Source organism: Puntigrus tetrazona, unplaced genomic scaffold (genome assembly GCF_018831695.1).
Source record: "Puntigrus tetrazona isolate hp1 unplaced genomic scaffold, ASM1883169v1 S000001140, whole genome shotgun sequence".
In the NCBI taxonomy this organism is placed as follows: Eukaryota; Metazoa; Chordata; class Actinopteri; order Cypriniformes; family Cyprinidae; genus Puntigrus; species Puntigrus tetrazona.
In genome coordinates this window covers 667,350-682,044 of record NW_025048726.1, presented here as the reverse complement: position 1 = coordinate 682,044, position 14,695 = coordinate 667,350, and the positions used below count along the sequence as shown (strand labels likewise).

Here is a 14,695-nt window from a genome sequence, read left to right as displayed (position 1 = left end):
GAATAAATTGACCCACTGCACCATCTGCTGTTTTTGGAAAAGAAAGCCGCTCCACCGCATTTGCGAGTAAATCAAGCCAAGTGTCCTCATAAAAAAAATTATACTCACAGTTGTTACACACAATACATATAATTGTCGATACTTCTGTATTTTCTCTAAAATAGAGTTTTGTATTTGCGAATCACTTTGCATTCTTCTGAAAATCAAGTTTTTCTTTGCAAAGAAGATTAGAGGAACACTCGACTTGTTTGTATCATTTTGGGACAAATTTCACTCCATAAAACAAAAACACATTGAAGATACTCTCAGCCCTCTTCCACCATTAGGCACCTTACAAGAGTATACATGCATACAATTGTTTTAGAAACACCCCTAACTTAAATCCTTTTAAAAATGATATAAACCATGTGGTGGGTAATGGTCTTTGTGAATGCTCAGAAGGTGAGAGACTTATTATAGATCAGACCATTGAGGTGTCAACAAAAACACAGTTGTGCAGACCTAGCAAGTCAGGAAGAAAACATGACAAAGATGAAATAATTATTTTAGTCTAGAGGCAGACGAAAAGGGCACATACTGTTGACTTTTCAATATGTTTGATACTAGCGGACAGGTTAACATTTTGTAAACCAAATGCACATCGACAAGGATGAAAGGCCATTCATGTGGAAAAAACGTTTTCACTGTGTTTGACACTATTAACCAGGTTGTAAACCGAAGACAGGATGGGCATAACGACTTCATTCACAGATAGACAATGGATAACCGTGTTCTCTTAGAACTTTCTTGTTTTATTTCTTAAACCTAAACTTGATTGTTTATTCATCTGCCTTCATGACTAGGGTCGGAGTAAAAACAAAATACCCTTTAGAAAGAACAAGTACAGACATAACACCTTTTTCAGAAGCATGGATGGCTTAGATAGCTGCTGACCGTTTTGCTCCATTGAGCAGACATTGACGGTTCAGGTAAGAAACAAGTACGCTTCCATAATGTAGTTAATTAATGTAGTAAGTGTTCTCTTTTGTACTTAATATACTAAAAAAATACAGAAGAACATGATTTCTCTCATCTCATTCATTTTCATTCTTATTGAAAGGTGAAACCCCAAGTTCCTGAAATCAAAGCTGCTTGAACCACATTCTGAATCATCAACTGGACATCACAGTACATCACAGGTGTCCAGGTGCCATAAAACCATAAATCAGAGCAATACATTATGTTAATTACAGACAGTCCCTAATATTGACACTGCCATAAATCTTTGACATCCTAGACCCCCCTTTGTTTTTAGTTCAGTGTTCCCCAGAACTTTGCTCTTAGGTGATCTATGGTGATCTGTCAATATTAATAACTGATGTTAAGCACGAGCCCACTTTCAATAGAATTTTGCTTTATTCAAGACATGCTTATTTATCGGATTATTTAAATACTTTTCAGCATTATATAGGCTGCACCAACGTATATTATCAAACATCCATTTACATTCATGTGAATAGAAAACGTATACAGTGTTACATTTAAAATGTTTGGACCATTAAGCACAATCGCAGTTAATTCATTTTGTCAGTACTGCAGTTCCATGCATGATTTCTGTAAATCTGTGACTCGTGTAAATACCACTCTGGCCTTTTTACAGTTTCAGTTATGCATGATTCATATTTCTACCAAATGGCTGCAGCATGTGTACAAAAACATAAAGATTAACCATGGTGGTTTGGTTTGGTAACAAATAAATACATTGTTCAAATTGCACAAATTGCATCTCCCCCATCACCACCTCCCACCCCTGCACTCCCTTTTCAATTCAGAGATTCAACGAGCTTCTCAGACGAAGCTTTCCTCCATGTTGGAGCACAAGAGGAAAGAGTCCACCAGTCTGGGCTTAATCAGCTGTTGATGGTCAGTGGGTCCAATACTGTCTGGACATTCAGTCGCAAGCCTCCTCAAAGCAGCCTGTCAGTGATACAAATGATATAACGATGAATGTAATGCTTTAACTATTCGCTTGAAGTTAATTCATAGTTTAAAAACTGTAAACATATTAACAGCCTCTGTACTAATAGTGAGTTCTTCATTCATTATCAATGTAATCAACCAAATTATTGATGTTTAATTGTATTTAAAGAGTCAGACAATGCTTTGTTAACATAAATAGCCATTATTTTTAGAATAGGCCACTGAAAATATCATCAATTAATTACTTTAAACCAACCTTTTACTTAAAGCGTCTCTGCAGGTCAAATGATTTTTACACTGTCTAAACTGTATATCTCTATATTTGGCCAAATACCCCTACCTCTAAAAAGTTAGCTTATAGTACCCAATTGTCTCCTTAACTTAATGGTCTGCTAGGTTTTGAACACAGCTAACTAACAACACTTTAAATAGCAAAAAAAGAAGAGATATTTCCACACTGTATACCAGTTTTATGCAAATGCATTATTTTTAACTTTAATTACCAGACAGGCCACGAGTACTGAATCGCTGTTGTTCCTTTCCACTGGTGAGCGACACAACTCAATAAGGCGAGGAACAGCTGAGGAAAAAATAAGAGTAATTTTTTTAAATCTACAGTATTGCTGCTCACAATCTAAAGACATTAAAATAAAAATTGTAAAAAAAAATATGTACAGCAGTTCATTTCATTCGTTCAGTTCATTCCAATATACTTCAAACAAAGTTCTTTTTCATTCTTCATTTGAGGGCAAAAAGAAGTTTGAAAAGGCTGATTGACTGTTTCTGAATATTCTGACTCTGTCAGGGAACATGTATCTTTAAAAAATTGTATTCTACCTATGTAGACTTTCGGTGAACAATCTGTTCTCCCAGCTCCAGTCAGTCAGTCCACCTATCACCGGTCCCTTTACTCAGACTTTCCCAGGGCATATATTGTTGAACTGTCAGACACTCTTTCTGTCAATCAGATCAGGTTTTGTTTACAAGTGTTTCTGATATTGAATTGTTTTTCCATCTAGCCAGTCCAATGCCAATGCAAAGCTGAAGATTTTAGGTTTTTAATCAGTACGTTTGATGATTGCAATGTTCCTGTCAGTCCAGTTTGTGAGTCTGAGCCGGTTGTCGGTAACTTAATGGATCTGAGCTGTCAACTCAATTCACTTTAACCGAAATAACCTATATTGAACTCTCTTTATTTCCAGCTACTCACTATGAGATCGACCCACTGTTGAATCCCTAAAATTATCTGTCATGTACCCTGTGAGGCCTCAGTTAACAAGAGAAGCTCCAAAAGAATCACATTCCTCAAGAATCTCAAGTTTCTTCCTCCTAAACTGTCCATGTCTAGATGGCCTCCTGGTCCTTGTTTCTCAGGGATCAAAACTGCTAAACAAACTAACTCAATCAATTCCCTTTTTGTCTGAGACCTCTAATGGACCAAATGTGCAGTGCAACTTTAATGGTGCAACTTTCAGATGGTCAGTTGACCCACACTGCCGGGAAATTGATGGGAAATTCACATTATGGGCTCTAAATGAGTTTGGTGATTCAGATCAAGTGATGTTATGTAAAAACTGTACTTTGACTATTTTTACTATTGCAGAAAAGTTAAATTCACTTAGATTTTTTGCTGTGACACATACTAAAAAGGTTTTTAGAAAAGCTTGTGCAGTGATTGCGTGCAGGTGACACTTGCTTATTTATATTTTGAGATCTAATGCAATGACAGGTGCCCGTATCCCTTTCTGAGATAAATATGAGTAGTGTGAAGATCTACTCATGTGAAGTCATTGTAAAAGCTGTTTTCCTGTCATGTACCCTTGAGCTGTATGGCTGTCTGAGCAACCAGCGGGTCTCTGCTGAGACGAGCCAGTGTAACGGCAGCTTTCTGTTGAACCCGCTCGCATGCTGCACTCTCGGACGGACTGGAGGATGATGGCTTCTCATTAAGCAACACAAGCAGCTGCTCAATACCTGAAGAAAACATTCACAGCACTTAGACATAATATGTCACTCGGAAATTTTGAAAATCACACACTGTAATGAATGGGAATGGTAGGAAGGAACCAAAATATGTGGCTTTGAATAGTTGATTTGGGGATGTTTTGCTTACATACCTTTATCCTCTAGAACATCTGCAGTGCACTGCTCCAGAACAGAAAGATTTGCAAGAATTGTCACAACCTAAAGGGATTGAAGCATTGTGTCATTACTATGATTTTGGGGAAACAAATGTGGCATGCAGATAAGAGAACTAAGAAAGAAGCATTTGTGTATTCTTTGTTGAAGAAATTCAGAATTTCAGAACAGTATCTCATATTTCATTTTTAATTTGAAAAAAAGTTCTCTATCAGTTAAATAACTTTCTAGATCAATGTCCTGGAGGGCCGATGTCCCTGCAGGGTTTACCTGAAGCAGCTAATCAAAGTCTTAGGTACACTTGAAACTTCCAAGCAGGTGTGTTGAGGTGAGCTGGTGCTAAACCCTGCAGAAATACTAAAACATGGTGGACCCCCCCCATCATTGCATCACTGACGACTTTCCTAAATACTACAGCTCCCAGAAGACTGGCAAAGAGGGATCATCATTAAACTCCCAAACAAAGGAAATCTTGCTGATTTCAACAACTGGAAAGGGATCTATCTGTTCCTGGAAAGGTATTCTGAAGAGAAGTGGTTGAGAGAAAGCTTTGAGAAAACCAACCTAGATTTTATTGTGGTTGATTATGTCTTTTCCCTACAGAACATCATCAAACAGAGCTTGGAATTCTAGCAAAGTTAATCCATTAATTTTATCGACTTTGACAAGGCATTTGACAGCGTGCACTGAGAATCTTAGTGCTTTACTCTTGATTTTGGCATACCTGAACGTTGTACCTTTATAGAAGATCTGATAGCTGTTAATTTTGCGCATTTTGCTGTTTAAAAAAATGTAACTGAATATATAACCTTGAATAAAAACACCATATGAAACTTTAATGCAGGATTTTTAAACGTGAGAGCAGCAATGTAGAAGAAAAATGTAGAAGAAAAAAAACATGGCAACAGTGCGTCATATGACATCACCTGAGGGAGTCGTGTGCCTGGCTATGCTGTGAGCTGGTGTTTTTTCCATAGTTATTTTTTTATTACAATTTATCATCATCGTGGTAAATTATTGTTTGTGGATGTTCCACTAACTCCAGCCTGTCAGGCATCAAGTTCACAGGTTTCCAAACAAGTTAAGTTATACGTTATAGGTTGTTATAAGTTGTTTTAAAGTACCGCAGCTAGTTTTATGTCATGCCGTCACTTCCCACATCACCTGTTCACGATCTCAGTCACCGGAGTACTGATCACCCGCACCTGTAGCCACTAAACTACTTCCCCTCCATTCCGATCTCAAGGTTGCATACCTCCTGCTCTGGTCACCTACCCGCCTGCCTGCTTGCCCAAATGACCTCTCGGTGTCTGCGATCAGCCTTTAAGGAAAGAACTTAAGTCTTACTCTATTGAAGTTTATGATGAGAATTCTTCTGTTCACTTTGAGTTCGTTTGACAGCTGGAAGCCACTCTGTACCTTGTTTCATTAAAATGAACTTCTTTGCTTGAATTCAAAGTCTGTCTCATTGACCAGAGCATGACACTTTAGCAATGTTATATTCTTAAATCTAAGGTAACCTCAGTTTGCTAATATTATAACCATGAAGTTAGCTACAGCTTACAACATTGTTTGCACAGCTAATTAGTCTTTTCTGTGTGTGTTTATAAGGCTTTGAGAGACATTGAAAGAGTGTGAAGATCTGAAGTAGAGGAGGCCATCTGTTATGAACCATCTTTACTGGACTGCAGCTTCCACTCCTAATAAAAATGCCGAAGTGATGGAGGCCAAGTGGAAAAGCATAGTCAGCATTGAATGTGATCTATACTTTTGTTGGACTCACACCGGCTTGATTGCATATCCGACTGGATCATCTTATCCGAAGTTACTCAAAGTTCCAAGGACACATCTGTGTCAAAAATTAGACCACGTACCTAAACTTCGAAACAAGTCAGAAACTAAACACCCCTTACCATGTATGTCAGTTCCAGAGGTCAGTTCACAACAAACACTAACTACAAACATGCAAAATATTAGTATAGCACACACTGTGATTTCAAAATGGGGTCTGAAAACTGGTACCTGATCTTTTGAGTATGGCGTGTCGACACGTTGGCGGTCTCTGCAGGCCAGTAGCAGGATGTGAACAGCATTGAGCTGCAGCAGGATTTCACATGCCATGCTGTCAAAGAATGTGATGTTTGCCAGTGCTGCTGAGGCCAACAGAAACACTTCACCACAGGAAGCGCTCTCACACAGATCTGTAGACACGTATGCAAAAGAAAAGGTGAAAAACCGCTCACTGTTCGGTAAGCTTCTTTAAAACATGTACTGTAGCTAGAGAAGGTCTAGGTGGAGAGGAAGGGGTACAAAATAGATTCTGTCTTAATCATTTTAACACTGGCTTTTATTTTACATCTGCTTATGAGGAATCATTTGCAGAACCAACAGCTATAATTGACCGCAGCAGTCTGATGATGTTTGATGGCCATAGTGTTTCGGGTGTTTTGCATAAGTACGTTTATGTTTATCAGCGGTGGCCAATCCTGCTCCTGGAGGGCTGCCATATCCAGCCATAGTCACTTTTTGTGGAGTCGCCTACCCTTGGTTTATCAGGCATTGTACTTGCAACACCAGACGCTGCTTGAACTCACTGATGAGGGCCGTGACGATGTCTTGCATGCTCTCCAGGAAGCTGGCGAGGTGCTGCGTGGAGGTGTGGTGAGGAGAGGTGATCTGAGCCATAACCGCTGCGGCCTCCGCTCGGGTCGCCTCTGCACACGTGCCGTCCGTTAAGATGTCTGCCAGACACAGGATCCCATCCACCTGAGTCAAACACACATCTAAGACCCTGTCCACACGGACACACATTTAACTGTATACGCATACATTTTGTGTCAAGTTGGCGTTTCGTCGACCTGGCCTTTTGGGGGCGTAAAATCAGTCCCACTAATACATTTATAATAATAATAAATGTATTATTCCATATCTTGTTCGTATAGGTTTACACATAGTTCAAGTCTTTCCCTTTTTTTTAGTGTATCTCTGTGGCAGAAGTACAGCCCCACACGCCATGTGGAGGCAGACAAGGAGAAAAACCCCTCTCAAACCTAAATAATAGCTAGATATTTTAATATGCAACATTTTATGAAATAAAGAGCTGTAAATAATTTGATATCTCCGTGGCTGAGCAGTTAAGAGATCACATATCTACACAAGGATGGAGGAGGGTAAGCGGATAATATATCGATTATAATATGAAGCAGAATGAACAAACTTCATGCAGTATATGAGAGTGCATTTTGACCACACGGTGGCGCTGTTACACAAACTATGCAATGCACTACTCACCAGAAGATAACACTACATAGCCTATGACAACCACAGTATGATTGAATACCATGGCCATATCACTTATCTGTCAGCGGTTCGTTATCATTCGATTTTTTTAAAGAAACAAAGAACAATATATTTCGGTTCTATCCATTTTCAACAGTTAAGCATTCTAGTTTCTGTGCTTATTTTGGGGTCTTTGGAAACTAAGAAAATGATTCGGTTCTCGTGCCTTAATGAAAGGACAGAGGAAATGTGTCTAGAATGAGGAACAGATCACATCTTTCAGAGGAAATGTGTCTAGAATGAGGAACAGATCACATCTTTCTTCATCAATAATCAAAGCTAGTGTATTGATTTAAAATGAATGAAACTGAAAAAAGAATGTTACATAATTCGGCGATGCCCGTTGGTCATATATACACCAACCAACCAATCATGATCTGGCACAGAAGTTGGACAATAATCTGAAGGGAAGTGGTTATTTTCCGTTCTTCTTCATAAAAATTGGGACAGACAAGCTTATTTGTGGATGTGCGGTTTGTCTCATTTCATAGACGAAATTACATTGCTGAGAAACTGGACGCTAAATGACTGCAAAAGCACTGCACAAAACCATGCAGCACCAAAAATCGTAATAATGATAATCAGTAGGCTATTCAATTCACTTAATCTTATGTGTGATATACACCGCTTGAGTTATTTAAGCCCAAGTGCCATCTACAGTCCTATTATGTGAGGTGTAGGCTGGCAAAAGGGTGATGTGAAAAGACTTTATTATTTTACCATTTTTGATAATTGTGCAGCATTATGAAAGTGTCTTATGCTCATTAAGCCTGTATATATTTGATTAAAAATGCAGAAAACCTTTAGCCAAATATTGTGAAATGTTATTACAATGTTTTTTGGTTGTTTAGTTTTACTTTTTTATGCTATTTTAATCAAATATAATTGCATTTATGTATTCATTTATTCAAACCCGTGCTACTTTTTGGGGGTTCAGTAATAAACGAAACGTTAAAAAGTACAGCATTTATTCCAAATGAGATCGCTGTTTCTATCAATCAATCGATCCATTAAATTAAAGCGGTTTACAAATACTCTAATGACTGCTGGTTGACCTCTATTTCCAAAATGACTCACTGTTAATAGAAAGTGAGTCTTTTTATGTGCATGCTGAAATCCCGATACCTTTTCCAGCTGGCTGATGCCCTCTTCGACACAGCAGATAGAGGCCACGGTCCTCAGCGCGTGTGCGTACAGAGTACTGAAGCAGTCCTGTCGGCAAATCTTCAGAAGAGCCACCACAGCCCCCTCCTGTGGACCACACAAACTGTCCGCTTTAATGAACGCGTTCAAATATCAATGAATTATCGTCTGAGAATGCATATTACTGTCAATGTTGTAGTCAACACGAGTCGACATAACTCTAGCAAGAGCTGTGTGAATATGTGAATGGGTACATCAGGTAAATCAGGTGTGTGCGTTTCCACACGTGCAAGTGTGCGGCGATAGAAATTGGTCCCCACTACAGAGAAAATGACTGCGAGACGAGCTAACCACTGTCATTATGTGAATAAGCTTAATTATGTGGGCAACAAAGCGCGTCATCCTGAGGCCACGCTAGAGAGCCTCAATCTGCAGGATATTCACACATCAGCCCATCAGTACAGTAAATGTGGACGCACTCTTCTTAGAGAAGAACTTTATCGATGCACCACTCTTTTGAAATTGCACCTTTTTCCTGTAAACAACACACTGCGATAGTTTAAAAAAAAATAAAGAATTTGTGTGTGCTAACATGCATGTTAGTCATTTAGAGGTTTCTTTTTCGTACGTTATCATTACATGCAAATATTCTTTGTCTTTCTTTAAAAATGATATCACATCAAACGGGTTTAGCTTGCCTATTTTTAAGTTAGACTATTTGTATTACTCGTGATAATAGAAAAGATGGAGACCCAAACTTTCTTTGAAATATCTGCCATTGTGTTCGGCAGAACAAAGAAATATTTTATTAGTATTTATTTATTGTCTCTGATAACATCATGGGTTTAATATGCGAATTGTGAACTAAAACTAGAAGGATGAGTGGAGATTAAACAGCTGACAGATCTTTAACGTGCATTACTGCACTGCACCGGACAGAAGTGAAAGATGAATTCAGACACCGGTGGTAAACAGCCGGTAGTCATTTCTCTAACAGGAGCATAATGTAGCCAAGGCAAAGAGCCAGAAAACAAGACCGCCGCTGAGATCAATGCAGCACGCTAATGGGACGGGACAGTATTGATCTGATTAGAAACGCACACCAGTAAAACCTTATCAGACGACTAATGGGCATGAGGCTGCACCATCACTGTGATCAGAGGTAAATAAAGAACTGCTCCTGAGTACACTAGTGTCAGAAGGTCCCTCACCGATGTCTTACTGAAAGTCTAGTATACTGGAAAACTAGTGGAGCACTGACGTGAACTCCAGTGGAGCAGTTGGGGGCTGGGTGTGAAGGGTCTTACCTCAGTTGTGGTGCCCCACCTATAAACCCTGCCAGATCCGGTTACAAGTCCGGCCTTTAAGCATATGGCCACGACTGCCCTCTTGTTGTCGGTCCTATCTAGTGTACCCTGGACAAAAGGGTCATCACTTAGCCAGCTCTGTTGGATTGAGCCCCAGTGCTGGCAGACAAAACCTACATATCCTTTTCGCAATTGATTCCTCTCACCAGTTCAATCCACTCCTCTGTTGCCACGGGTCCAAGAAACATGCTTTCTTCACAGACACCAAACCTCTTGGACGAAATTACTACCATTCCAATGCATACTCAGCTACCAGCCACCTGGGATGAGGAACCACCAAACATCCCGGTGAATCTCTGGCTTCCAGGAAAACGAGAGGGTCTGGGATGCCGTTCATCGCTCGCAGAGCCACACTTATATATGGAGATCTATGGTTTGAACTTGTGTGATTACAAAATATGTGCCCTTTACCACTAAGAACAGACTTTGGTTTATTAAACCCAGTGAAAAAAATCTCTAAAGGAATGACTTGAAAACCGAGTTAGTAGCCTGAAAAGACCCAGGCACGAATCCATCTGAAACAAATGTGAAGCACATATGATCTCCATCTAATCTGGCTGAGCTGCAATAAATTTGCATTTTATTGCAAATTTGGTGAAACGGAAACAAAACGTGAAGAAATGCAATGAAGTGAAAGCATTACATAAGATGACAGATTCCAGAAGGAGCTGATCACCTGACCACAGCAGGACAGTACTTGTTTAAACTACTGTACATTGTGAGGACCAAATGTCCCCACAAAGGCAGTGGGGCCATTTTATTAGGCCCTAAAAAGAAAACTGTGTATAAATCATACTGATTGATTACCCTCCTCCAGTGGTGACTCCGAGGGGTCCACGGATACCCCTAAAATGACACTGGCCAACCCACTGGACCCAGCGCAACAGATAGTAGGTGTGTTTGACTTCAAAGTACCGCGTCTTCTTGAAAGACGTCACATTAGGAGCAGGACCGTACCCACCATCGAGGTCCCCAGTAGTTGTAAAATATTCACCTCATATTAATTTTGCTTTGGTGCTGCAAGCATAAAAAGTCAAGATAACAGATCTTCAATGACAGCCCGCCCTCTTGGTCCTGCTACATGCCCAGAACCGAAGTGAAATTCAGCGAAAAGAAAATGACGCCAAACTTGCCTTTACAAGAATAACTGAGAAAGGAGACCTAAACTGAAACCATCCAAGTTTTTATCCACCATTTCAAAGATTGCAACTCTATACAGAGAGTAGAAATACTGAAGTTTTGAGTATAACGTGATATGCTGCCAGAAATAATAGTAACGGCAAAAAATATTGTAAAAACATTGGATTTAGACATGCGGCATGTAATGTCACTGGCTCATTTCGGCCACGCCATTACAAAAAATCCATCCCCAGCTCCTCCTCTGTCAGTTCTTCTTGAATTAGACCAATTCTAAAACATGTAGTGAAATGACTGACCTTTAGGTAACACTTTATAATGACTGTGCAGTAGTTAAGCCTATGAATCTGAAGCCTATGAATATGAAGACTATGAATCATTAGTTAAGCATTAGTAATTTATCCTTTATAAAGCATTGATCCAACATTTGTTGGTTCTGTTCCTGTTTCTTCTGGGGGGTTATTGTTTATTGTTGCTCTCCTGCATGGATGCGCAGGAAGTTCTTACCCACAACAGAACCATACCGCCAATCCAAACTGTATGCTAATTGTCGATCAACTGTGATGATGGCAGTAACGATCAGTATAAAATCATCATGCCCATGGAAAGTCATCCTAATGACATAAAAACATGTGTGTGCGTATATGTGTGTGTATTCTCGTACTTTAGCAATGATGCTGCAGAGCTGCGGCCCATCCTGAGTTAAAGACAGCAGGTTACTAATGGCAGTGCTGATGGCGAAAACATTATCAGAATCCTCAATCTGACGAATCAAAATCTGTAAAAAAAAAAAAAAAGAAAGAAAGACAGAGAGAGATTTCATCAATCTTCAATTGGAAAAAGTGTAATGTCAATCAACATCCCACATACAGTAATATGTACATATATAGCTTCTGCATCTCAGTATAGTACCTGCCAAACCTTAGCCATATATGTTACATCAGGTAATACTAAGCATTTTGCCTACCTTGTTTGGGAACAAATGTCTGAGGGCAAAGGTTGTTTTTTCAGTAAAAGTCAAGGGTTTTGAGGGTAGAGTAAACAATAGGACCAGAAAATAGGATTTTGGGGAAATTGGGTGAGAAGTTATGGGTTTTTTTTCTTTTGAGAATACAAGGCACAGTTTTAAGAAATGTGTTTAAATATATTAGATATAAACAATATCTATATTGTTGACAATTTTGTTTTAATATTAATAAAATATATTGTTTGCAACCAATTACTTTGAAGAAAATTTGTAGAATTGTTTCAAGTATATTAACCTTTTACTAGGGATTAATTCATAATTCTATGATTGTTTTGTAAATGATTAGTTCATCATTATTGAGATTTTTTGTTGATGTTTATTAAAGCAAGAAATTTCAGCATTAGAAATGGAGTGTATCACACTCAGCTCATCCAGGTCCACCTATAGGATCACGACATCAACCATGAACCATCAACCATCCCTTCATAAGGTCCCTTCTGTCATTATGTGAAGTGATAGCTGTGTATATCATTATACACAGCTATCACTTCACTCAGAAACTAATCACCCACCTCCATCCCCAGCTCCACCTCTTGTCCAGTCAGGACTTGGCGGACCACTGAATCATGTTGTGATCATGGTATTTGCTACATTTATCACGTTGGTTCTGTTCTCTAACCCTAGAGGGGGTATTCTGCTCTCTTTGCTCCTCTCCAAAACAGAACCATTCCCTGGCCTAAATTGTATGCTAATCGTAAGATATATTGACGATAGTAGGACTGCAATTTTAGGATGAATAATTAGTTATTTAATTGTATTATTTAAGAATGATTGATGTAGCTAAAATCAAATTGTAAATCGATTTAAGCTTCATCTACCTGTATCTCATTGGCCAGTGCCATGTCAATCATATGGCTAAAGGAGTCACTGACGTCAGTAAGGATCTCGTGAATGGCCTCCTTCATAGATTTGAGGAAGTATTCGTCCTCAGTATGAAGACACCTGTGGGGTAAACACCATCAGTTATGCATCATCTGAACTTCAGAATGTGAACTTTAAGGTGATTCGAATATGTGTGAGAAGTTCTTCACCTCTCGGTAATGACGTTCAGCTCCATGCACTTCTCCAGCAGGGATTTCTCATACTGCCACGAGACACACAGAACATCAAACATATGAAGCTTTGCAGGTTCTAAACATAAACAACACATTTAAGAGGTTTTTGAGAATAATATCTATGAGATACATCGAAAAAATATAGGGCTTTTCTTTTGCTAATTATGGCCCCTTCAGTGTGCATCTATGGGATTTTTTCTCCTATGTGTATTATTATTATTATTATTATTATTAATATATAAATAAATATTAATAAATATTTATTGAAATATTTTTTTAAATCTGTGAGCTTTCTGACTTTTTGACTTTCTTGACATATAGTTGCAAACAATTTTGTATATCAATTAAATGTGATTAAAGCCTATTGTTTATATCTGAAAGTGTTCTTCTTGTACCTTCTGCATTTCTGGTGGGGCGTTTCTGGCCACACTGTACTCTTGGATGAGCGAGCGCACGTGACAGTTGACCCTGACCGCCGTGCTGTGGACCCGCTGCCAGCGGCCCTTCTCCAGACGCTGGAACATTTTCCCCAGCTCCGTGCTGACCACCAGCGCCCTCTTCAGAAGCGTCTGCAGGTTATCACGAGTGACGTGCTCACCGACAGCACCCGTCCCGGACACGATGAGCTCACCTGGAGCGTCTTCATCCACGCCGATGGGTTTGGACTGCAGAACGCACATGCACTCCACCTCCGTCATGTGCCGTAAGTCTTCCATCCAGCGCTGTACCGAGTCCACCTGAATGGCGTGCATCCTGCTGAATAGACATACGCAACAATGTCAGGTCATCAACAAACTCAAATTTTCAAACCTGCATGAGCCTTTGAAGCCTGTAGGGCTTGTAATTAATGACTGTCTTGTGACTGATGTCTCAAACTGTATAATATAGTCTTCGATCAAAAGTTATTGGAACACTTTATTTTGATAGTACAAATTAGACATTCTACTAACAGTAAATTACTTCATGTCAACTACATGTCCATTAACAGTCATTAGAGTATTAGTAGATTGTCTGTCTGCTATCTTCTAAAATCTTCTATTTTGATGGGTCCAACTATTCCAACAAGTTAGTAGACATGTAGTTGTGAATTAATAAGAATTAGTTAACATGCAGTTTCAAAGTTACTTGTAGTTAGTAGAATGTCCAACTATCAAACTATAGTGCAACCAAAGTTACAGGTGTGATGCTAGCAGGCCTTTAGAGATAAAATGTAAAATATAATTAAAAATGTGCCAGTGCCAACATTTTCGCAAAATTACCACAATGTGCCAGGGCCAGTGAATGCTGCCAAAAGTACATTGAGTTTGACCTAAAAGGGATTTGGCAAAATTGTATTATATCAATGTTTGTACATGCTGTGACAGGTTAGAAATGTTTATGGTTTATACCTACACCTACACTAAACCTAACTGAAAAGCAAACGTGGGATTAAAACGGTTTTGCTGAAACATATCTTCTACACGTCTTGAGCTCTGTTGTCCTGACTTGTGTTTCCCAGGACTCTTACCTAAGCACAATGTAATGTTGAA

General features: G+C 39.2%; 1 protein-coding gene across 4 annotated transcripts in view; it reads right to left on the bottom strand.

Annotated features, from left to right (window-relative positions):
• Positions 1-1,373: 1,373 nt before the first annotated feature.
• Positions 1,374-14,695, bottom strand: part of LOC122341139 (protein inscuteable homolog) — a 29,766-nt gene continuing 16,444 nt past the window's right edge. For 3 of the 4 annotated variants that reach the window (XM_043234477.1, XM_043234480.1, XM_043234478.1), the window contains 11 exons: positions 13,562-13,922; positions 13,143-13,195; positions 12,930-13,053; positions 11,749-11,862; positions 8,563-8,688; positions 6,693-6,864; positions 6,121-6,299; positions 4,077-4,143; positions 3,778-3,933; positions 2,463-2,539; positions 1,374-1,956 (listed from right to left, as the gene is read on the bottom strand). In XM_043234477.1, coding sequence (XP_043090412.1) covers positions 1,828-1,956; positions 2,463-2,539; positions 3,778-3,933; positions 4,077-4,143; positions 6,121-6,299; positions 6,693-6,864; positions 8,563-8,688; positions 11,749-11,862; positions 12,930-13,053; positions 13,143-13,195; positions 13,562-13,922 — 1,558 coding nt within the window. In that variant the 3' untranslated portion in view covers positions 1,374-1,827. The remainder of the gene's footprint in view (positions 1,957-2,462; positions 2,540-3,777; positions 3,934-4,076; positions 4,144-6,120; positions 6,300-6,692; positions 6,865-8,562; positions 8,689-11,748; positions 11,863-12,929; positions 13,054-13,142; positions 13,196-13,561; positions 13,923-14,695) is intronic. The other variant, XM_043234479.1, reaches the window with a different exon arrangement.